Source organism: Callithrix jacchus, chromosome 5 (assembly GCF_049354715.1).
Source record: "Callithrix jacchus isolate 240 chromosome 5, calJac240_pri, whole genome shotgun sequence".
NCBI classification, from domain to species: domain Eukaryota; kingdom Metazoa; phylum Chordata; class Mammalia; order Primates; family Cebidae; genus Callithrix; species Callithrix jacchus.
Genome location: NC_133506.1, coordinates 140390067 through 140414165, shown reverse-complemented (window position 1 = coordinate 140414165; position 24099 = coordinate 140390067). Strand labels below are relative to the sequence as shown.

Genomic DNA, 24099 nt, shown 5'->3' with positions numbered 1-24099 from the left:
AAAAATATCTTAATTGTTTGGACTTGCAAATTTAGCTGTTTTGGAATGCAGGTGATTCCTCGAGTTTCAAATACAAGACTGCTGCAATCACATCACAGTGCTTAGTGGTGAAATCTTGTTACTCTCGTTCTTATTCCTTTTCCTTTAGAATCAGAATAGGTTGTATTTCAAATATCTTTAAAAAGGAGTGGGACTCTTTATCTTTATGGAGTAATATGAGGAGAGCCAAAATCTATCATTGTGCCCTGATGGTGTTGGAGTGAGGGAAGAAGGGCAGTTCAGTAGTCAATCAGCAGACAACTCTTACCACTTATGGTGCATGGTAGCAGATACTGTCTGCTACCTCCCAAATCAAGTGAACTCAAAGCCCTTCCGTTCTCTATATGCTAGGAGCTTTCTTCCAGCTGTCCTTTGCAGAGGTAGAGGTCAGAGCTAGGCACTCTTCCTGTAGATAAGAATGGATAGACAGATGTAGATGTGAATTAATAAATACATATATCCACACGTATATGTACATTTTATCTTTGGAAACATTTTAAACCTGGACTTATAAGTAAATATTCAGTAAATAGCATGCAGACATCCAGATGGGAAATATTTGAAGCAATTCTGTTTTTCGTTATATTCAGTAAATGTTTATTGGTTTAAAGATGTGCTATATATGTTTCATTCATACCACTTGCCATTTTGAATTGTAACTTGTTTTAATTGTTATAGTCGTTTTGAATGCCACCCCCCCTTTTTTTTTTTTTCTTGAAACAGAGTCTCACTCTGTCATCCAGGCTGGAGTGCTGTGATCCAATCTAGGCTCACTGCAACCTCCACCTCCCAGGTTCAAACAATTCTCTGCCTCAGCCTCCTGAGTAGCTGGGATTACAGGCACCCACCACCATGCCTGGATAATTTTTGTATTTTTAGTAGAGACAGGGTTTCACTATCTTGGCCAGGCTGGTCTTGAACTCCTGACCTCGTGATCCACCTGCCTCGGTCTCCCAAAGTGTGATCCACCGTGTCTGGCCTGCCATCTTGTTTTGAGTGATGTAGAATCATTCCATATTAGTAAGATCATCTAGATAAACCTTTTAAAAGGTCCAATAATAGACAAGCAGAGAGCCAAATCATGAGTGAACACCCATTCACAGTTGCTACAAAGAGAATAAAATACCTAGGAATACAACTTACAAGGGATGTGAAGAACCTCTTTAAGGAGAACTACAAACCACTGCTCAAGGAAATAAGAGAGGACATAAACAAATGGAAAAAAAAATCCATTTCTTAGACAGGAAGAATCAATATTGTGAAAATGGCCATACCACCCAAAGTAATTTATAGATTCAATGCTGTTCCTATCAAACTACCATTGACTTTCTTTGTAGAATTAGAAAAACCTACTTTAAATTTCACGTGTAACCAAAAAAGAGCTTGTATAGCCAAGACAATTCTAAGCAAAAAGAACAAAGCTGGAGGCATCATGCTACCTTACTTCAAACTATACTGCAAGGCCATGGAACTAAAACAGCATGGCACTGGTGCCAAAACAGATATATAGACCAATGAAACACAACAGAAACCTCAGATATAACACCACACATCTACAACCATCTGATCTTTGACAAACCTGACAAAAACAAGCAATGGGGAAAGGTTTCCCTATTTAATAAATGGTGCTGGGAAAACTGGTTAGCCATATGTAGGAAAGAGAAACTGTACCCTTTCCTTACACCTTATACAAAAATTAACTCAAGACAATTAAAGACTTAAATGTAAAACCCAAAACTGTAAAAACCCTAGAAGAAAACCTAGGCAATACCATTCAGGACATAGGCATGGGCAAAGATTTCATGACTAATACACCAAAAGCAATTGCAAGAAAAGCCAAAATTGACAAAATGGGATCTAATTAAACTAAAGAGCTTCTTCACAGCAAAAGAAACTATCATCAGAGTGAACAGGCAGCCTACGGAATGAGATAAAATTTTTGCAATCTGCTCATCTGGCAAAGGTCAAATATCCAGAATCTCTAAGGAATTTAAATTTACAAGGGAAAAAAAACATCAAAAAGTGGGTGAAGGATATGAACAGACACTTCTCAAAAGAAAAAGAAGGCATTTATGTAGCCTAGAAACATAAACAAAAGCTCATCATCACTGGTCATTAGAGAAATGCAAATCAAATCACAATGAGATACCATCTTACGCCAGTTAGAATGGTAATTATTAAAAATTCAGGGAACAACAGATGCTAGCACGGCTGTGGAGAAATAGGAACGCTTTTACAGTGTTGGTGGGAGTATAAATTAGTTCAACCATTGTGGAAGACAGTGTGGCGATTCGTCAAGGATCTAGAACCAGAAATACCATTTGACCCATTACTGGGTATATACCCAAAGGATTGTAAACCATTCTCCTATAAAGACACATGCACATGTATGTTTATTACAGCACTATTTACAATAGCAAAGACTTGGAACCAATCCAAATGCCCATCTTTGATAGACTGGAAAAAGAAAGTGTGGCACATACACACCATGGAATACTATGTAGCCATAAAAAAGAATGAGTTCATCTCCTTTGCAGGAATGTGGATGAAGCTGGAAGCCATCATTCTCAGCAAACTAACAAGGAACAGAAAACCAAACACTGCATGTTCTCACTCATAAGTGAGAACTGAGAATGAGAACACCTGGACAAAGGGAGGAGAACATCATACACCGGGGCCTGTCAGGGGGTTGGGGACAAGGGAAGGGAGAGCATTAGGACGACCACCTAATGCATGTGGGGCTTAAAACCTACATGATGGATTGATGGGTGCAGCAAACCACCATGCTACATATATACCTATGCAACAAACCTGCACGTTCTGCACATGTATCCCAGAACGTAATAAAAATAAAAAGCCAGGTACCGTGGTTCACGCCTGTAATCCCAGCACTTTGCGGGGCCGAGGCAGGTGGATCATGAGGTCAGGAGATCCAGACCATCCTGGCTAACACAGTGAAACCCCATCTCTACTAAAAAAAACATTAGCCGGGTGTGTTGGCACATGCCTGTAGTCCCAGGTACTCGGGAGGCTGACGCAGGAGAATGACTTGAACTCAGGAGGTGGAGGTTGCAGTGAGACCAGATTGCACAACTGCACTCCACCCTGGGCAACAGAGTGAGACTCTGTCTCAATAAAAATAAATAAATAAATAAAATATTAAAAGAAAATATAGGATAATATTTTTATGGTTTAAGGTAGAAAAACAAGTCAAAACTAAGAAGTCATAAAGGAGAAGATTGATAAAGTTGAAAATACAAAATTAGAAATTTATTGATAACAGAAGGTACCATAAACAAGTTTAAGAGACAAGAGAAAGATGAGGAGAAAATATTTGTATCATGCTCGAAAGCAAAGGGTTAGTATCCAGATGTCCGTGTTCACCAGCCAAAGATACCAGGAAACACACCTGTAGGCAAACTCGGAACAAGAGACGATGTGCACCACCGGCAGCCTGTGGGGCGTTTTAGTAAGAGGCTGCTAAGAGGAGATTATTTTGTGATGTTGGCTTGCATTAGGTGTTGGAGCAAGTTTGTCTAAAAGCCAGAATAGGTATTATCTAGGAGGTGGGAGGAATCAAATAAAGGTAAAGGTGTAATTGGTAAAATATCAGCAGGCACTCATGCTAGCTGGTAAAGAGATATTCATCATCATTTTTGTGATTTGCACAGTGTTTTTCTTTTATCTGCACTCAGATATGATTACAGAATGGTCATTTTTTTTTTAATTTTTATTTTTTAGAATGGTCGTATTTTTGTCTTGCTCCATCACAGGAAAAACTCAGTCTGATGTTGATGTTCTTTGAAATAGTTTCTGTTAAGTAGGGAATACCTGGACCTAGGTACTAGTTACAAGCTAGTTCTATTTGACTAGCTTATAGCTAGTACCTAGGTCTAATGGCTACCTGTCATGTTTTTCCTCACAGACTATCTAAAGAGCTTCTATAAATCGGTAATAAAACAGTAAACCCCATGAAAAATTAGGGAAGGCTAGAACCAATTGACAAAAGAAAAATAAAAATGAATTATTAAATACAGGAGAAGATGCTCAACTGTACAATAGAGAAGTGCAAATTAAAAGAGTAAAATACTGTTGGTAGTTTTTTTTAACTGGCCCAACCTTTTTGGAGGACAATTTGGCAATATTTACCAAAATATTAACTGTGTATGCCCTGCAACTAGGAATTCCATTTCTAAAAATGTCTACACAGAGTTATATGCACATGTATACAAGAGGGATATTTAGAATAGTCATTGTGGCGTGTTTGTAACACTGACAACGGGAATAATTAAATCATTGTCAAAGGGGAAATAATAAACTCTAGAATACTGAAAACAGGTCAAGTATAGAGTTACTTCGTTTTATTTAAGAAACGCAGCTACGAGGCCTTACAATGTTAGGTTACAAAGTTAAGTTTGAAAAGGTAAAATTCGGGTATGTATCTACTAAGTATAACTATTACTTTCCGACTCAAGATGGTGGACTAGTCACCTCAGTGATCACTTTTCTTTTCCATTAAATGAAGAGTAAAGATGTTTTTTAAAAATAATTCCAGTGTTAAAAAAACAACAAAGAAACAAAAGATGCTATTGACAGGAATTTCAGTAAATTTCTGGAAGAAAGAAAATGGATGTAAGATGGTCTGTGGAACAGCAGAGAAAACTACCAGCCTCTCTGAGAACGGCAGCACAGATGAGAGTCTGTCTCCAGAAAAGAACATAAGTGGGAAAAGTAGCTCATGGGCCAATTTCTGCGTGATTAGTTAAAGGATGGCCTGCTGACATCTTTGGGCCAGTTGGTCTCTTCTATTTCTTCTGATTGTATCCTGCAGGCATACATAGCATCAGAGGTACTTGCCTCCAGGCTGATCCCAGAGGAGTTTTCACTGAGAATCAGCTTTGGGATGCCCTAATTTGGGTAGGAAAGCCAGAACGAGACACAGAATACAATCTAAGATAACTTCAGAGCTTCACCATAGGAAAAAGGCACCTCCTTTCAGGAAAGAAGTGTACAAAAGTCCTCCATACTCTGAGTAAAGCTCTCTTTATTTCAGTAGATCTCAGTTTTGTTGAGATAGAATTCACATACCATAAATTCATCTTTGAAAAGTGTACAAGTGAATGGTTTTTAGTAAATTCACAGGAGGGTCCAACTATCACCACAGTCAATTTTAGAATATTTTTATTCCCTCTCAAAGAAACCCTCCTGTGTCCTTCAGCTGTTACCTCCTAATTTCCCAATCCTCCCAGTGCCTGCCAACCACTAATCTACTTTCTGTCTCTGTAGACTTGCTACTTTGGACATTTCATATAAATGGAGGCCTTTTGTGTCTGATTTCTTATGTTCAGTGTAATGTTTCCAAGGCTCATCCATATAGCATATATCAGTACCTTGTTCCTTTTTATGGCCAAATAATATTCCATTGTATGGATGTACCACATTTTGTCTGTCCATCCATCAGTTGATGGGCATTTGAGTTGTTCCCACACAGAGCAGATTTTTAAAGCAGAGAACCCCCAGTTGGCATGCCCCACGTAATTGGCATCCCCCAGCCCTGCCATTCAGGGAAAAGAGAGGCCTGTTGGAGAAATTGGTTTATATGATTACAGAGGAAAACCACGCTACCTTTTTCATTAAACTCCTGCTTAATTTATAAATATGAATAGATAATTAAAGATCACTAGAAAGTTTTAAAAAATCATCAATCAGGATGAAAAAGAAGGAGCAAAATGAAAAACAAACTTGCCCCCAAGGGGAAAAACAAGTAATTTAGGAAACATGTATAAGGTAAAATGAGGCTGTGGACAAGGGGCACAGTCTGGATTTTGTTAATTGTATCCTCTGGTGTTAGTGAACTCATTCTTCCATCCTCTGTGTTTGCAGTTCTGTTCATTGCTAGTTGAACCTAGAAGCTTAAGCAGATTCAAGTTTTTTTTTTTGGCAAAACTCATACAAAGATGTGGGTATGTTCTATCAGGAAACACCGGTGGTCTCCTTTTGTGATGTTAATAGGCATCAATGCCTAGATTCCACTAACTCATTAGGGGCTTGTATTAATTTAATTTCAAAGAAAAATTAATTTTCAAAACAAAAATTTTTTTAAAATATATGACCACTGGTATAGTAGATGTAAATTAAAAGAACAAAGCGTACACCAGTTCTAAGATGCTATCAACCCATTTCTCTGTTACAGCAATTGAGTCAGTTCTGGTATAGTCAGGAAACTGCTCTGCGACTTGCACAGGAGGCAATTGCAGCTGTAGGAGAAGGTGGCAGGTGAGATTCAAATTTTGGCTTATAATCTCATGTAATATTTTGAATTTCCTTCCTGGATGACAGGTGGTTCGTAAGAAGTCTGAACTGTAATCTGCAAAAATTGTAGGTCATGGTTTGCAGCACATGACAAATTAAGACCCACTTCAACACTGAGTTTAGAGACCCACTCAAGAACTCTGTTCATTGTGGAATATCTTATCTCTGTTCCTTTTAACATTTTCTAGCCTGTTTCTTGATATTTATAAATTACAGGCTGGGTGCGGTGGCTTACACCTGTAATCCCAGCACTTTGGAAGGCTGAGGCGGGCAGATCACTTGAGGTCAGGAGTTCAAGGCCAGCCTGGCCAACATGATGAAACCCCATTTTACTGTCAATACAAAAAAATTACCCAGGAGCAGTGGCATGTGCCTGTAATCCCAGCTATTCGGAAGGAGTAGCAGGAGAATCGCTTGAACCCGGGAGGCAGAGGTTGCAGTGAGCCGAGATCGTGCCACTGCCCTCCAGCCTTAGTGACAGAGCAAGACTCCATCTCAACAACAACAAAAGAAGATACAGATTTTTTTTTTTTGCTTTTTCTTCTCTTTATCATCTATGTAGAAGAAGATACAGACTTTTAAGTACCAAATTCCTTAAAAGTGAGATAATCTAAAGTTTCTTCTCAACATTGACTGTTACACTAGTTTGCATTATTATTTCCTGTAAGAAAATCTGAGCATTTGGACCTATATGTATTTTTTAGTGAAGTAGTTGTTAACACTGTAATCTCTCTATTAAAGATGTTTCATGAGTGTGTTCATTTTGTCTTCTAGAATTGCATGTGTGAGCACCCCCAGTGTTTATCAGAAACTCAGAGAGATGTGCAGAGAAGACTTTTCTGTATACATCTTTGAATATGACAAAAGATTTGCCATGTATGGAGAGGAGTTTATTTTCTATGATTACAATAATCCATTGGACTTACCCAAAAGAATTGCTGCACATAGTTTTGACATCGTCATAGCAGATCCTCCCTATCTTTCGGAGGAATGTCTCAGAAAAACATCAGAAACCATCAAGTACCTGACTCAGGGCAAGATTCTGCTGTGCACAGGTAGGTGCTGCATTTCATGCCTCATGAAAGTCACTGACAGTGGCTATTCAGGTCTTAAGGGTCAAGAAGAAATCCTGAGTCTACCACCTCCTGTGTGACTTATGAAGAAATTATTTAACTCTTTGTGCCCTGGTTTCCTCATCTGTAAACTAGGACTGATAATATTTTTTGCCATTAAGGGTCCTAAAGAATTAAGTGACACATAAAGTACCCAACACTGAGTCTGGTGCATGGTGACTGCTTGATGAATATCAGCTGTTACTGATCATCATCAGTAGTAGTGGGATTTGATCCAACCTCTACACTTTCATCAAAAAGAAATTTGGAATCTGTAGAGTTCAAAGAGTAGACTAGGTTCCTTAAAGTAGAAGAGTTTTCTTACTGGTGAGATTGATAAGGTTTTTTTGTTTTTCTTTGTAACCTCGAACCACTGGGCTAAGCAACCTCCCACCTCAGCCTCCCATGTAGCTGGGACTTACAGGTATGCACCACCAGTCTGGGTTTGATATACTTTCTTAAGGCAGGTATGGCAAAATTCAATAGAGTAAATCTGAGAACTTTAAGGTGGGAGGATTGCATGAGGCCAGGAGTTCTAGACCGGCCTAGGCAACATAGCAAGACCCCTTGCTATTTTTAAAAACAAAAATTTTTAAATCAGCCAGGCGTGGTTGTGTGGGCCTATAGTCCCAGCCATTTGGGAGGTAGAGGTGGAATGATCGCTTAATCCCAGGAGGTGGAGACTACAGTGAGCTGTGATGATGCCACTGCACTCCAGCCTGGGTGCAGGGCAAGACTGCCTCAAAAAAGAAAAATCTGAGAACTAAAATGTTGCCAACTGGCCAGTCTCTTTACTTCTGGGCACTTGTGGTGTCCACACCCCTGAGTACTGTTCCGGGCACTATACCCCAGTCCGTCAGAGCCTTGTGTGTCCCCTGGGCATCCTGCTGAGAGCAGGGCTGGGCCAGGAGTGGAGCCCCAGGGGGCCTGTTCTGGTGCCACGGAGCTGCATATGTGGGGAGGGCCACTCTGCACACATGCCGCAGTTCCCTGCACGCTCGTTCACTCCACTGCTTCCTTTGCTCTGTGCTCCAGCAGGCAGTGCTCTGGCCTCATGGAGTGTACATTTTAGTTTTAGGGGATTCTTTAAAAAAAAATAATAGTGAAATAGACCAAAGACAGGAAGCACTAACTCTGAGAAGAGTAACAGAGACCCAGGCACCTGCACTCTGCCCCAGGGACCTGAAGGTCAGGAGCCACGGTTGCAGCCGCCCACAAGGACAGTATCGAGGTAGGAAGCCCCCAGTGTCTAACAGAGGGTTGGTGGGCGTTGGGGCTTTCTTTGGAAGCCCAAGATGGCAGAACGGAACTTGTCTGAAGATGTAAGATATTCGCTTTAGCTTGACCGAAAAGGTTTTGGGGAGCGTGGACCTGGGCACCACAGGCTGTTGCTGAGAACTAAAATGTTACCAACTGACCGATCTCTTTACTTCTCAGCACCGGTGGTGTCCACCACCCCAGAGAAGGCGGTGGCCTGCAAGGAGGACAGGGCAGGGGCATCAAAGAGTTGGTTTGAAGATGAAGTCGGGAGAGCTCACTCTGCTCGAGTGTGGAGGGGAAGAGAGGGCGGGAATCAGGGCTATGGATGCCACCTCTTACCGGATGTGTCAGGGGAGCTGGCTGTGCATGGAGGGCCCGGGGCAGGGAGAAATTGGGAGGAGATGGCAAAAGGTAGTGGGAATGCGTTTGCACCTATTTACAAGATTGGATATTATTGAAAAAGGCTCTTGGCTCAACACTGGGAAATGTTAGTTTTTAGTAATTATTTTTGTTTTCATATATATATATATATATATATGTATGTATGTGTGTGTGTGTGTATGTATGTGTGTGTGTGTATAATCTGCTTCTAAATTTCTAAGTGTCCTGGCTCTGCAGAGGTAGGAAAATTATTCATTCAATAAAAAAGGCTGGGAAAAAGTTGGTAAATTGCAAAAACGTTGGAGAAGGTGAAAGGGAATGTAAAGAAGACTTGCTCCCCCTCCACCAACTTGTGAATTGTCACCTAATTACTCCCGGTGGTCCTCCTAGAGCCCCTCTCACAGCTCAGAATGCACTGAGCTCCGGCTGGGCTGTCACTCTCTGGATTCACTTGCTTTGTTCTCTTCAGGGGCCATCATGGAAGAACAGGCAGCAGAACTCCTTGGAGTGAAGATGTGCACGTTTATTCCAAAACACACCCGGAACTTGGCAAATGAGTTTCGCTGTTATGTGAATTACGATTCTGGGCTGGACTGTCTGATCTAATTACAGCTGGTGACATAACACAGGAGGGAACCCTCTCACATTCCCCTTTTTTAATTTTCCTAGTAGATTGAAAAGTTATAACCTCTTCCCCTTCCCCCCAAACTGGAGCTGTCCCTGGCCTGATTTCCAGAATAAAGTACATGACCTTCATTATTGTTTCCTTAGGGAGGGCCTCCCTAGAGCTCAGTCTTGTGCCAACCTGAGTCCATGGAATTCAAGCTGGAAGAAACCTTAGAACCTGTTTGATCTACTCTCCTCATTTAACAGAACAGTTGCGTGGCTTGCCCAAGGGCTCCTGAATGAGACAGGATCGTGGCCTCTGCCTCGAGCCAGAGAAGTCTGGTAGCATCCTAGGACTTGTGAGGACTCCCACCCCCATGTCCCACACCAGCCCTCCAAGGAGACAGACTTACCTCCATGAAATAGGTAATAATCCAATAACTAGTGTCTGAGTGCTTCTTGGGGCTCTCCTCCTCCTCCAGATTCTAGGGAGGCTGCGAGCGATGACAGGTGCCCAGGTGCCCTCCCCACGTGGCTCAGCTTCAGCACCTTCCATCTGAACTGCCCAAGAAAATGAAAGTGCCATGTGTAAATCAAACACCAGGACCAAAAAAAATGGAGCTGGGGAGTATGCTAGATTCTCACTATTCAGAAAATATTCCTCTGTGCATACCCCAGAGGACACCTCAGCAATCGGAAGTGAGCACACAGCACGGCTGAGTTTCCAGGGCGTCATGCTGAGTGAAAGAGCCGCTCTGCAAAGGTCACGCACTGGATGTTTCCAGGTGTGACATTCTCAGGGAGGAGAGATTTGTGGGTGCACGGGGAATATCAGGATGGGGCGAAGGGGATGGGCAGACCACAAAGGGAGTTCCCCTTGGTGCAGGCATGTTCTTTGTCTTGTCTGTGGTGGTGGCTTCGTGAATCTGCACATGTGGTAGCATTGGGTAGAAACACACACACACAGATGAGCTCGTGTGAAACTGCTGAACATAGAATGGGGTCTGTGGGTTGAGCCAGTGTCCATTTTCTGATTGTGGCATTGCACTGTAATTGCATAAGATGTTACCATTAGGTAAACTGGGTGAAGGGCATAAGACCTATTGGTATATTTTTGCAATTTCCTGGGAATGTACAATCATTTCAAAATAAAAACTTTCTGAAAAATTAACACCCTCTTTCTGGGAAAGGATTATACTTCCCCACCTCATATGACTTGCTTTGGCCAACAAATGTGAAAGGAGGCGGGGTGCAGTGGCTCACACCTATAATTACAGCACTTTGGGAGGCCGAGATGGGCAGATCACCTGAGGTCAGGAGTTCGAGACCAACCTGGCCAACATGGTGAAACCCTGTCTCTACTAAAAATACAAAAATTAGCTGGGTGTGGTGGCAGGCAACTGTATTCCCAGTATTCCCAGCTACTCGGAGGCTGAAGCAAGAGAATCACTTGAACCTGGGAGGCAGAGGTTGCAGTGAGCTGAGATCGCAGCATTGCACTCCAGCCTGGGTGACAAGAACAAAACAACTTCTCAAAATAAACCCGAAAAGTCACTGTTTTTATGAGACATTGGTATTTTTTATCAGTGTACAAGCACCTGGCCTCTGTATTCAGGAAGTGTTCTTTAAAAAATAACCCCTACCTTATTATTTCCATATGTAGTTTGCTCTGTATGTAATTTGTTACATACTACATACAGAGCAAACTACATATGGAAATAATAAGGTAGGGGATATTTTGTTTGTTATATTTTGTTAATAATAATAAGGCCGGCAGGGGTTACTATAATTTGTTACATTATAGTAACAAATTACATACAGAAATGCAATGTTTAACTTAGGAACTGTGGGAAAATAGTAGTCTAGAAATAACAGAATTGCAATTGCACTATAAATCCAACATTTAGTTGAAGAGAAACCTTATTTCCTTACAGGCGGCGAGGGAGAGAAGGAACAAAGCTGGATTCCTGTCAAAAAATGTATATACATTGTAACTTAGGAGGCTTATGAAGTGAGGTAATGACATTTTTTTGTTTAATAAGCAGCCAACATGTTTCATGGCTTTGGACCCCAGCATGATTTTGACTTTAGGAAATCTGTGTTTATATATGATCCACTTCTAGGTTTCATAAAAGGCCATCTATACTTCTGCAACCTTATATTAAAAAAGAAATAAAACTCATTAGGCCTAGAGTGTTCCTTGGGGCAGTTAATCAGTGGGAGGCATCGGGTTGAGCAATGCTCACAGTCAGTCATGCCATCCGGAACCCCAAGGCACCCTCACCTCCTGTACCTTAGCAAAGCACTGCAAAGGTTAAAAGGAATGTTTTTTGTTTGTTTGTTTGATTTTTGAGGTGGAGTCTTGCTCTGTCTCCCAGGCTGGAGTTCAGTGGCATGATCTTGGCTCACTGCAACCTCTGCCTTCCAGGTTCAAGCAGTTCTCCTGCCTCAGCCTCCTGAATTTTTACCAAAAATTTTTTGTAATTTTTTATTTATAAAAAATAAAACTTTTGTGTTTTTAGTAGAGACAGGGTTTCACTATGTTGGCCAGGCTGGTCTTGAACTCCTGATCTCAGGTGATCTACCTGTCTCGGCCTCTCAAAGTTTCTGGGATTACAGGGGTGAGCCACTGTGCCCAGCCAAAAAGAGTGATTTTTAAAGCTGGGACTACAGGCTACCATGCCCAGCTAATTCTTTGTATTTTTAGTAGAGATGGGGTTTCACTATGTTAGCCAGGATGACTTCGTGATCTCCTGACCTCGTGGTCCACCTGCCTCATCCTCCTAAAGTGCTGGGATTATAGGCGTGAGCTACCTTGCCCGGCCTAAAAGGAATGTTTCAATCCACGTCTTTTTAAGTCCTTCCCGATGAGTGGGGAGGGGCAGAATAATAATTTCTGTTTTGCTAACAAAATTCCAGTACTTTGCAGAAACTCCTCAGATATGTGTCTGGGGTGATGAGGACCTGAACAGCAAGAACAGATGAAAGGCAGGGGTAACTTTAACACCCCATTTCAGATGGGGTAACATACTCTTTCCCCTTCTATTCCTTCCGAAAATCAGAGCTAGCACCAGTTACTAAAAATGATGATTTCCCTGCTGAAAGAGATGCAATAAGACATAATGAGATAACTGGTCCCTGACTGTGGAACTGCTGGTATTTGCAGAGTGTTTTGGATTGCTGTTCCCACATGATTCCATTTTTATAGAACAACCACATAATTGAAATATTATCACTTGGGGGCTGGTGCAGTGGCTCACACCTGTAATCCCACCACTTTGGGAGTCTGAGGTGGGTGGATCATTTGGAGTCAGAAGTTCGAGACCAGCCTGGCTAACACGGTGAAACCCCATCTCTACTAAAAATACAAAAAATTAGCCAGGCATGGTGGTGGGCACCTGTAATCCCAGCTACTCAGGAGGCTGAGGCAGGAGAATTGCTTGAATCCAGGAGGCAGAGGTTGCAGTGAACTGAGATCGTGCCATTTGCACTCCAGCCTGGGCAATAGAGCAAGACTCCATCTCAAAAAAAAAAAATATATATATATATATTCGGTAACCAGCAAAGCATCTCCATTCTAAGGGTTTCCACAGAATCCTCCAGGTAGAATTCATGTGAAGGAAACATGCATTTCTTGAAGGAGGGAAAGAAGCTCTGAAATGTACAGTATTGTGTGTTACTCCTCTACAAAGCCTGTGCATGGAGGGAGATGTGTGAGATAAGCCAAGTGGATCTGGGAGTGGGGAGATGTCTTTGAACTTTGGCTGGCACAATTTCTCTAGCCAGTAAACCTCCTTATTTGTTTGATAAAACACAATACCTACCTCCCATCTCTGCACCCCCCCCCAAAAAAAAACTTTCAGTTTTAACAAGAGAACAAAATTCTGTCCCAGGAAGATCTTATTATTCATTAAAACAGTACCTTCCCAAACTTAGCCACCACCTGTAATTTTCAGATATTCTATTTAAATGCTGCTGCCCAGTGAAAGTTCTAGATTTTGTTTTCTTTTTTGTCAGTGATTTCTTTTTTTTTCCCCCCGAGAAGGAGTTTCACTCTTGTTTTCCAGGCTGGAGTGCAGTGGTGTGATCTTGGCTCACTGCACCTCCACCTCCTGGGTTCAAGTGATTCTCCTGCCTCAGCCTCCCAAGTAGTTGGGATTATAGTCACGCACCACCATGCCCAGCTAAATTTTTTGTATCTGTAGTAGAGATGGGGTTTCACCGTGTTGGTCAAGCTGGTCTTGAACTCCTGACCTCAGGTGATCCGCCTGCCAAAGTGCTGGGATTACAGGGTTAAGCCAGTACACCCAGCCCAGAGATTTTATTTTAAATTTATCTTTTATACAAAAAAAGTCACTTGTAAGTGACAGATGCCTCCTAAAGCAACATGACATGCAGAAGCCTTAGCTTGATGTTTGTTTTCAGTGCGGCTTATAAATGACTGGGGTGATGTGTTCGTGCCCACTGTGTGCCAGGTGCTTTATCAGAAGTGCTGAATCCTCACAGGGACTCTAACAGGGGGGTGCTGTGACCTCATTTCACACAGAAGGAAAATGAAGCTTAGTGAGGTGAAGGGAGCGGGTTCATAGAGCAGTACCCAGGTGCAAGGTGCTAGAGCAGCATTGCCTTTTCATCGTTTTAGTGGAGGCGGGAGACCCTCTTGCTCGCGGCGGCCTTGCAGGAGCTGGGTGACTGGATCCAGGCAGGTGCCCAGTAGAGCATCACTAAGTGGATGAATGTACGGTACAGAGGAAAAACAGAGGCTGCCTTTCTGGATCTTAGGACAGAAAGCTCATGTCTTGTGTTGGGAATGTGCTACCTTTTAGGAAGCTGAGGTTAGTTAAACTAATCATTAATGCAGTGAATAAAATCATGACATTTTCCCCATGCAGGTAATTTCCTGTTCTTGTGTGCCCTTCCTCCAATGCTTGTATTGTTTACATTTGAGGAGTGACCTGGAAAAGGTTAGACAACAGCAGCGATGATGGAAACAGCACTCAAGTCGCTGCTTTAAAGGGCAGTTCTTTTTAACGTATGGATTTGTGTTGTTGCTCTGGATCTTCTGGTTCCTGGACAGGAATGTGTTCTAGACATATCACCACCAGAGGATCCCCCTCTTTTCCCCTCAGAGTTTGAATGGGGAAATAAAATTTCCCAGAGTGTGTGGAGCTACCCATAGCTACTGCTTTCCGTTTTGAATTTTTTATTCAGACAGTGTGGATTTTGCTTGGTGATGTGTTTTGCATGCACAGTTTCTGTCGGTTTTAGTGGGAGCCAAAAGTCTCTGAGGGACCCATTCATCTGGATCAAACTATGGCTGCCGGTTGGTCTTTCTGCAGTAGCTGAAGCTTGGGAGCAAAATGCATGTGAATAAAAGACATCTCCTGGCCTTGAGGGTGTCACAGGGGATCCATGACATCAATCTTACCTGACTAGTTGATCTTTCTAAGACCAAATCAAAGCTTGATGAATTGAAACCTCAGGATAAAGTGAAGACCTTAGGTCACACATGATTTCCTTTAACGACCAGTCTGGCCCATCAAGGAGATTTGGGAGAAATACACACAGCCAGTGTATCTTTCAGAAAGATTGTTTTAATGATTTTTAAAAACTTTCAACTTTTGCAAATAACTGTGTTCAGAGACAGATTTTCAATCTGAACAAAAGAGCAAGGACCTAGCTCTCATGGCGGAATGTAGAAACAGAAGCCTCCAGATTGATCTCTGCAGATTCTAATGTGGCGCACTTTCTCCTCATATTTGGCCTGCTCCCAAAGCCCTTACAACTAAGCCAGTACCTGCTTGGATTCTTCCCGACAACTGGCAAAGATGTCATGTTCCACTTCTTATCTTACCACCTCTTAACCACAGATTCGCCCCAGTGGCTATCAAAAGGGAAAAGAAATTGTACAAGTTTGAGACTGAGTGTATGTACTCATGACTAAAACCAAGTCTGAGACCTCTGGAACCCTTAGCAGGCCCTGGGGCATGCCTGTGCATCCCTTTGGTCCACCTGGAGGCCAGTGAAGACATTCAGGGGAAGAAAGAGTGGGTCAGATCAGACATGTCCATTTCATCACTGTCAGCCGTCAGTGACAGGCTGAATTCAGAGACCCAGGCCACAGTGTGCCAGCTAAAAAATTTATCCAAGGATTCCAATTATGCTTTAAAAACTTCCAGAAGTAAAAAACAATGTTTATATGTCAAGTAAGAAATGTAATAGAGTAACTCTAATTTGCTAATATAAAATAGCTCTGCCTCTATTCAAAACAGTTGATTTAAAAAGTAGGTATATAGTCGCTCTACTTAAAATTACTTTTAGATTCCTTTAAAAAGCATATGCGTCCCTATCTCTTTGGCAAGCACGCAGCGGTGGGTCACGCCTTGCACCCGCAGCAGCCAACCTGGGAGGTTCCTCTAGAAGCCTCCGTGAACTCTTCCAAACCCTCCATGCCTGGCACACACAGGATGCTCGTGCCGGATCGTTTTCTATCAGCTTCCAGCCTGCTCGCATGTAGTAGCTAAAAGCAAGCCAGGGATGCCCATGTCAGATGAAGCTGTTGAGTCTCCATGGAAAGGGGGCGCTGGTGCTCAGGCGCTCGGTTTGATCGGTGGGCTCTCTGCAGAGGTCGAACCCTCTAGGCGGCTCCAGCGTAGGCGCCTCGGGAAACCTCCTAGGGCAGGACCGGGGTTCAGGGGCCAGCGGGCGCGTCATTGGGGCCCAGCAGGAGCTTGGCGCCCTGTTTGTCGATGCTGGAGTTGATGCTGTCTGCGTCCTTCTCCGGCTCGGGGACGCAGGTGCAGCCCACGGGGATGGTGATGTAGGCCTCGGTGTAGACCGAACGGCCGCCGGCGCAGGCGGAGGTGCGGCGCAGGACGACGGTGGGCATGTAGACCGGGGCGCTGCGGAAGCGCACGTCCTCCTCGCCGAATAGCCCGGTCAGGCAGCCCCGGCACAGGCAGTAAGCTTCGGGCAGGTACCTGGGGTACCTCGCCGGGTCGTAGGATATTCTGCAGGGAGAGAGAACGGCTGAGGTCACGCCTGGGGGCAGCCCGGCGCCGAGCGCTGAGATCCCTGGTTAGAGGCACCGGGGAGGGCTGCAGGGACCGTCCTGTGCTCCCTCAGCCTGCGGGCAGGTGCGTGCGAGGCCCCGCAGACGGCAGATCCGCTGCGCGCTTCCTTTCGCTTCTTGCCGACCCTGACCCAGACCGGAAAACTACTTCCAGAGTCTGGGGTAATGTGCTCAGAAAAATCTATGCCACCTGCATGGGTGCGCATAGGTGCCACCAGAACAGAATGAGGTGCCCTGTCTGCCCAGGGCCCCAGAGCCGCCGCCCCCCCACTGCAAGGCTGTGCAGCCCCCAAGGGACGCATCCACATGGGGCCTAGGATGGGGACAGGTATGGTGGGTTTCAAGGACAGGCTTGGGGCAGGTCTAGAGAAAGAGGGGCTGGGGGCAGACAGTGCTGACTGGACTGGGAGCCTCTGGCTCCCAGGGATCTCACAGGAGGGAAGGAGGAGAGCTTTCTCCATCTCGGGGATTCAGTGCCAGCTTTCAGTGGCCTGTGAAGGGGGGTGCTCAGGAAGGCACAGGATTCTCCTCCATTTGTGTCTGAGGGGCTACAGCATGCCTGGGAGGTGAAGCAGCTAGAAGCAGTGTGTTCTTGCCACTGGAAATGGACCCAGTGGCACCTAGGTTCTAGGTCTTAAGGAGGAGGCCTGTCGGGGAGCCTTGTGTGGGAAGAGCCTGAGGCCGTTCTGGGTCCAGGCAGAGGAAACTGGTGACACACCCAGTCACCTCTTGTGCTCCCTGAACCCCAGAGGGGCGTTTCCAAGCACCAGGCCACTGTTCGAATGTGGGGGATGAGGTCGGAGGGAAACTCAGCAATGACTCCAAGGCTTCCAGTTGGGGTGGCCAGAGGATGGGGCAGTGCAGAGATCAGGAGCTTGGCCAGGTGGCCCTGCTGGCAGCGAGCTCCCGAGGTGGGAGTCCAGGGTGAAGGCATTGGAGAGGGCGGTGGGGACTGCCTGCAAAATGCACAAGTTGGTTCTGAAGCAAAAACACAAAAAAGCTAAATCTGACTTAATTTATTCATGCTTCCCTCCAACACACACACAAATAAATAGTTGTAGGTTTTTTTAAATTTTATTTACAGTTCTCATGCTGCTGCACTCCAGCCTGGGTTACAGAGTGAGGCCTGTCACCCAGGCTGGAGTGCAGTGCCACCATCATGGCTAACTGCAGCCTTGACCTCCCTGGCTCAAGTGATCCTCCCACCGCAGCCTCCCGAGCAGCTGTGACTACAGGTGTGCACCACCATGTCCAGCTAATTTTTTTCTATTTTTTGTAGAGGGAGTGCTTCACTGTGTTTCCCAGGCTGGAAAAAAATTATTTTTCAGCTCCTGTGGCTGCTATTTCCTCAGTTCTGAGGATGGGGGCCTCTGAGGCACAATAGCTTTATCCACACAAGGACGGATGAAGCCATCCTCTCCCTCTGAAAGGCCCCTGGCAGGCCCCATGGCCAGGATGCCCCCTTCCCCAAGCCACTGTCAATTCCATGAAGTCTTGCCATATTTTAAGGTCCAATTCATTATCTTAAGAGTTTTCAGATGCCCTCAAGTTGAGCTTCTTCCTTCCCCATGTGCTCATAACCTGTGAACACACATGATCCTAGTCTGCCCTGCTTGGGAAGGGCAGGGACTGAGCTGTGATTGCTCCTGGTGCCCTGATGTGCCTGTCACAGCACCCTCTAGAGGAGGAACTCTGGAGCCGGGAAGCAGGTGAAGCAGATCCTGGGCTGTACCAGCTTCCTGTTCCTATACCCTGAGGTCAGTATAAGACCCTGACTTAATGCTAGAAGGAAAAGGAAATCCTAAATACCTAGGATTTGTAATATCTCCAATCGCTTTCAACATTTATCCCACAAATATCTGAGTGCCGTTTCAGGCAATGGGGCTACAGACGAAACACATGTACCTGAGCACTCACTCTCTGGGGATAAAGGCGCTGGTGAACAGAGTGTGCTCACTCCTCCCGTGGCCACCGGGTAGCTCCTGGGGAATTTATCCAGGTGAAGAAGGGAGAAGGGCATTTCGGTCTGAGGTCAAAACACAGGGTCGAAGGACTGTCACCACTAGGAAGTACAAGGAGAAAGAGTCCCCCTCAGATGGAATTTTAGAAAAAGCCCTCAGACTATGGAGTGGAAGATGGTCTGGAGCCCCAGAAGGAGCTCTTGGTTGAAGGCAGCGCTTTAAGTTGTCTGCTGATAGATGGTGGTTAAATAAGATGATGCAGGGGCGGGCACATGGGGGAGAACAAATAGAGGCAGAGGAGAGCAGGGTGCACCAACTTCCCAGGGAGAAGGCTGATGGTGGTAACTGGGTGCATCTTCGGTCCACGAAAGGCTCGAGGGAGCTGGGTCAAACCTGAACTTGAACTTGATGGGGCCTGGTTAACAGAAATAGGGAGAAATGGCACTATGAGGATGTGACCAGCAAAAACAGAATGTAGGAAACTTGACATATCCCGTGTGGTTTTGGGAGAAAAACAAGAGGGAGGGAACCTGCACATGAGAGCCCCAAGTAGAGGAACACAAACCGGGGTGTCCTGGCTGGGCCCACACCTGCCGTCCTGGCGCAGTGACATGAAGCCAGCCCCTTCCACTCCCAGTGTCACCACCTGCATGATCACTTACCAAACACAGCCCACCCAGACTCAGGGACATTCCACAAAAGCAGTGGTCACTAGAGGTTGGATCCTAGGGCAGAAAGGGGTGTTTGTGGGACCCCCTAAAGAAGGCCTGCGGGGCAAATGACAGTGTCATGTCAGTGTTCATGCCCTGATCTTGAGCACTGTGCTGAGTGATGATGCTGACATTTGGGGAATCCAGGCAAATGGTATACGGGAATTCGTCCTAATTTCACAACTGTTGTGTGGGTTTGAAATTATTTAAAATGAAGTGTTAAAAAGAAAATACAGTGAAAACTTTAAGTTTTAAAAATCATTTATGGAGGCCGGGCATGGTGGCTCACGCCTATAATCCCAGCACTTTAGAAAGCAGGGGCAGGCAGATCACGAGGTCAGGCGTTCTCGACCAGCCTGGCCAACATGGTGAAACACTATCTTTACTAAAAATACAAAAAATAATTAGCCAGATGTGGTGGCAGGCGCCTCTAATCCCAGCTACTCAGGAGGCTGAGGCAGGAGAGTCGCTTGAACCCAGGAGGCAGAAGTTGCAGTGAGCTGAGACTGCGCCACTGCACTCCAGCCTAGGCGACAGAGTGAGACTCTGTCTCAAAAAAAAAAAATCATTTATGGGACAATCACAGAAATTTGATTGTGAGCGTGAACGTGTGTGGGCATGTGTGTGAGTGTGGGCAGCTGTGTGTGAGCATGGGCAGGTGTGTGTGAGTGCAGGCATGTGTGTGAGTGCGGGGATGTGTGTGGGCATGGGCAGGTGTAGAGTGTGGGTATCTGTGGTTGTGAACACAGGCATGTGAGCATGAAGTATGTATGTGTGAGCATTGGCAGGTGTGTATGAGTGTGGGCATCTGTGGGTGTGAGTGGGCATCGGTGTATGATGTGTGAGTGTGGGCAGGTGTGAGCATGGGCAGGTGTGTGAACATGGGCAGGTGTGTGTTAATGTGGACAGCTGTGGGTGTGTGTGTGGGCAAGTATGTGTTTGGCCAGGTGTGTGTGAGTGCAGGCATGTGTGAGCTTGGGCAGGTGTGTGTGGATGTGAGTGTAGGCATGTGTGAGCATGGGCATGTGTGTGTCGGTGAGTGGGCAGGTGTGTGGGTGTACGAGTGGGCAGGTGTGAGTGGGCAGGTGTGTGAGCGTGAGCAGGTGTGAGCACAGGCATGTTTGTGGGCAGGTGCGTGAGCAGGGGCATATGTGTGGGCAGGTGTGAGCACAGGCATGTGTGAGTGTGGGCAGGAGTGTGAGCACAGGCATGTGTGTGTGGGGGGCAGAGGTTTGAGCACAGGTGTGAGTGTGGGCAGGGGTGTGAGCATGGGCGTGTGTGTGTGAGTGGGCAGGGGTGTGAGCATGGGCGTGTGTGAGTATGGGCAGGGGTGTGAGCACGGGCATGTGTGTGTGTAGGTAGGGGTGTGAGCACAGGCATGTGTGTGTGGGCAGGGGTGTGAACATGGGCATGTGTGTGTGGGTAGAGGTGTGAGCACGGACATGTGTGGGCAGGGGTGTGAGCACGGGCATGTGTGTGTGGGCAGGGGTGTAAGCATGGGCATATGTGTCTGTGTGGGCAGGTGAGCACGAACATGTGGGGGTGCAGATGTGAGCACAAGCATGTGTGGGGGGCAGGTGTGAGCACAGGCATGTGTGTGGGCCAGGGGTGTAAGCATGGGCATGTGTGTGTGTGTGGGCACGTGTGAGCACAGACATGTGGGGTGCAGGTGTGAGCATGGGCATGTGTGTGTGGGCAGGGGTGTGAGCACGGGCATGTGTGTGGGCATCTGTGTGAGCATGGGCAGGTGTGAGTGCGGGCATCTGTGTGAGCGTGGGCGGATGTGTAGGTATATGTGAGCATGAGCAGGTGTGCGTGTGGGCATCTGTGTGAGCATGGGAAGGTGTGTGTGGGCATCTGTGTAAGCGTGGGCAGGTGTGTGTGTCGGCATCTGTGTGAACGTGGGTGGGTGTGTTTGAGTGCAGGCATCTGTGTGAGTGTGGGTGGGTGTGGGTGAAGCATCTGTGAGCATGGGCAGGTTTGGGTGTGGGCATCTGTGAGCGTGGGTGGGTGTGTGTGGGTGCGGGCATCTGTGTGTGTGGGTGTGGGCATCTGTGTGAGCGTGGGTGGGTGTGTGTGGGTGCAAGCATCTGTGAGTGTGGGTGGGTGTGAGTGCGGGCATCTGTGTGAGCATGGGTGGGTGGGTGTGGGTGTGGGCATCTGTGAGCGTGGGTGGGTGTGTGTGGGTGCGGGCATCTGTGAGCATGGGTGGGTGGGTGTGGGTATGGGCATCTGTGAGCGTGGGTGGGTGTGTGTGGGTGCGGGCATCTGTGTGAGTGTGTGTGTGAGTGCGGGCATCTGTATGAGCGTGGGTGTGTGTGTGGGTGCGGGCATCTGTGTGAGCATGGGTGGGTAGGTGTGGGTGCGGGCATCTGTGAATGTGGGCAGGTGGGTGTGTGCTCACACACACGTGGCATGCACCAGGCTGAAACTGTGGTAAGCTATTTCAGAGGTGCACAGGAGCCCTGGAGACTACAGCAGTTAGTCTGGATGTGATCTTGCTTCTGGGAACTCACGAAGGGCACCGGGCAGCTGCACACACATGAGATGTGGGTTTGGAAAGGCCCCGTCAGAACAGCATAGAGGAGGTGCGGCAGGAAGACCAACGGTGGGCGGGCGAGCGGGTCAGGCATTCCTCCGTGGACTCAGTCTCCTCAACGTGTGGGATGATTTGACCTAAGGGGATCACTGGGCCCTCTGAATTCTCGTCACGTGGGACTGGTCTTTCCATGCCCTCTGTATGTAGGTGACTGTTAATGTCTCACCATCCTGTGAGCTCTTCATGAAACTGTCACTCAGGCGTCACTCCCAGTAGTTTTGTAGGTGACAGTGGCTTGGATGCAGTCAGGGTCAGAGTTTCACTGGCCAACCAATCATCTGTAGCCGCCTAGTGGGCTTGGGGCTGACATTGCCCCACCACTGGGAGGCCTCCAGGCTGAGGCCTCTGACAAGACACCTCCTACCATGGCTCCCTGGGCCGTGGGAGGTCAGAGGCATGAACAGCGGCAGGTTTCAGGCTGTTCTCTCACAATGGAAGGTGCCGCCAAGGGGGGTGCCATACATCTACTCATGCAGCGGCATAAGGCCTGCAGCCCCAGAGAAGCAGAAAGACAAGGCTGGCGTCTTCAAAAGGACCCAGCGGGGACACAGAAAAGAGGTCACAGAGAAGCCCTGGGTCCTCGTTGGCGCAGACACAGATCCTAAGTCCCTCACCCTAGCCTCCTGCCTGGAGTCTGCGGACACCAACAGCTAGGTGGGCTTTATGGTTAAGGAACGCTGCCGCAAAAAAAAAAAAAAGAAAGAAAGAAAGAAAGAAAAAAGAAAACCCAGCAAGAAACTGCAACGGGAGCCTTTTCCCTTAGTAAACAGGGACAAGCCACCAAACGGCATTCTGCCCTGCACCGCTCCTCCTGCGGCCATTCTTTTGTCTTCACATTTTCTGCGTGCTGCTCTGCTGAAGCTTGAAACACATCAAGTTTTCCCCTCTCATGGGATCTCAGAAGTGTCCCTGGCCATGTGGGAAGCTTGGCTTGAGCGAGTGACAGGTGGCCGGCTTAATCCAGGAACAAAGGACGAGTCCTCCAGGGATGATTAGAGGTGATGGAAACTGAGCTAGGAGAGGAATGTAAGTGACAGCAGAGACAGAAAAAGAGCCCTTCCCCTGGGGCCAGACGTAGTAGGAAACAATTTGAAGCGGCTCCGGAGCTCAGAAAACAATGAACACATTCCGAGGGAGGATTGGGCCACCTGATGTGTCCTCTAACTGATGCCCAAGGATAGCTGGGGCACTGGTTGGCACATGCACCTTGATGGGGCTCACCCTCCAACCTTGCAAAACATGAAATTATTTCAGAGCAGCAGGGGCTCAGGATGACTGTTTCTCTCACAGCAGTGGAAAGACCCCAGCCCAGGAACAATGTGGGGAAATGCCTTCTCTAACTCTGGCTAGCACCGAAATGTGTCCATGGAGACAGGCTGCCTGGGTAGCGTGGCTTGTCAGATCAGAAGGTCGATGAGTTCAACCCAGACTCTCTTAAAAAGGGAGGATGGAGGCCGGGTGCAGTGGCTTATGCCACTGTAATCCCAGCACTTTGGGAGGCAGAGGCAGTGAACCATGAGGTCAGGAGTTCAAGACCAGCCTGAACAATATAGTAAAACCCCCCATCTCTACTAAAAATACAAAAATTAGCTGGGCATGGTGGCATGCACCTGTAGTCACAGCTACTTGGGAGGCTGAGGCAGGAGAATCGCTTGAACCTGGGAGGCAGAGGTTGCAGTGAGCCAATATCGAGCCACTGCACTCCAGCCTGGGCAACAGAGAAGAAAGACTCCATCTCAAAAAAAAGGAGAATGGAGTCATTAAGAGTCTGGGACCTAAAACTGTGGCCCAGTTTAGTGAACACCCAGTAACCTTGGGCAGAGAACTCCACCTTGTCTGGTTCTCCGCAAAGTGAAGGAGATGGATTTGAGGAGCACTTCCCCCAATGTCCTGATGGCAGGGCTGATAACATGACATTTTCACCAATGTTTTATGCTTAGAAAAGACACTGGCAATACATTCAGTCTCTAAGGTCTTGGAAAATTCCAATTAATCTATAAAGTCAGTGCAATTCTAACCAAATCCCAGAAAGATTTATCTGAGAACT

The 24099-nt window shown here is 46.4% G+C and overlaps 2 protein-coding genes and 1 long non-coding RNA gene across 8 annotated transcripts in view; 2 read left to right on the top strand and 1 right to left on the bottom strand.

The window, feature by feature from the left end:
* Positions 1-24099, top strand: part of EEF1AKMT1 (EEF1A lysine methyltransferase 1) — a 92129-nt gene that overhangs the window by 39835 nt on the left and 28195 nt on the right. For 2 of the 4 annotated variants that reach the window (XM_008998002.5, XM_054256690.2), the window contains exons 3-5: positions 6233-6315; positions 7126-7406; positions 9574-10888. In XM_008998002.5, coding sequence (XP_008996250.1) covers positions 6233-6315; positions 7126-7406; positions 9574-9710 — 501 coding nt within the window. In that variant the 3' untranslated portion in view covers positions 9711-10888. Of the gene's footprint in view, positions 1-6232; positions 6316-7125; positions 7407-9573; positions 10889-24099 lie in introns of those variants that run through there. The other 2 variants (XM_035302322.3, XM_035302321.3) reach the window with 1 other exon arrangement.
* IL17D (interleukin 17D) overlaps positions 307-24099 on the bottom strand; it is a 38336-nt gene continuing 14543 nt past the window's right edge. For 2 of the 3 annotated variants that reach the window (XM_002748883.7, XM_054256689.2), the window contains exon 3: positions 15287-16720. In XM_002748883.7, the coding sequence (XP_002748929.3) occupies positions 16402-16720 (319 nt within the window). In that variant the 3' untranslated portion in view covers positions 15287-16401. Of the gene's footprint in view, positions 446-10123; positions 10272-15286; positions 16721-24099 lie in introns of those variants that run through there. The other variant, XM_035302319.3, reaches the window with a different exon arrangement.
* LOC144582751 (uncharacterized) lies at positions 9996-14961 on the top strand. The gene is made up of 3 exons (XR_013536154.1): positions 9996-10136; positions 11645-11726; positions 14603-14961. It is a non-coding gene; the product is annotated as an uncharacterized LOC144582751 (long non-coding RNA).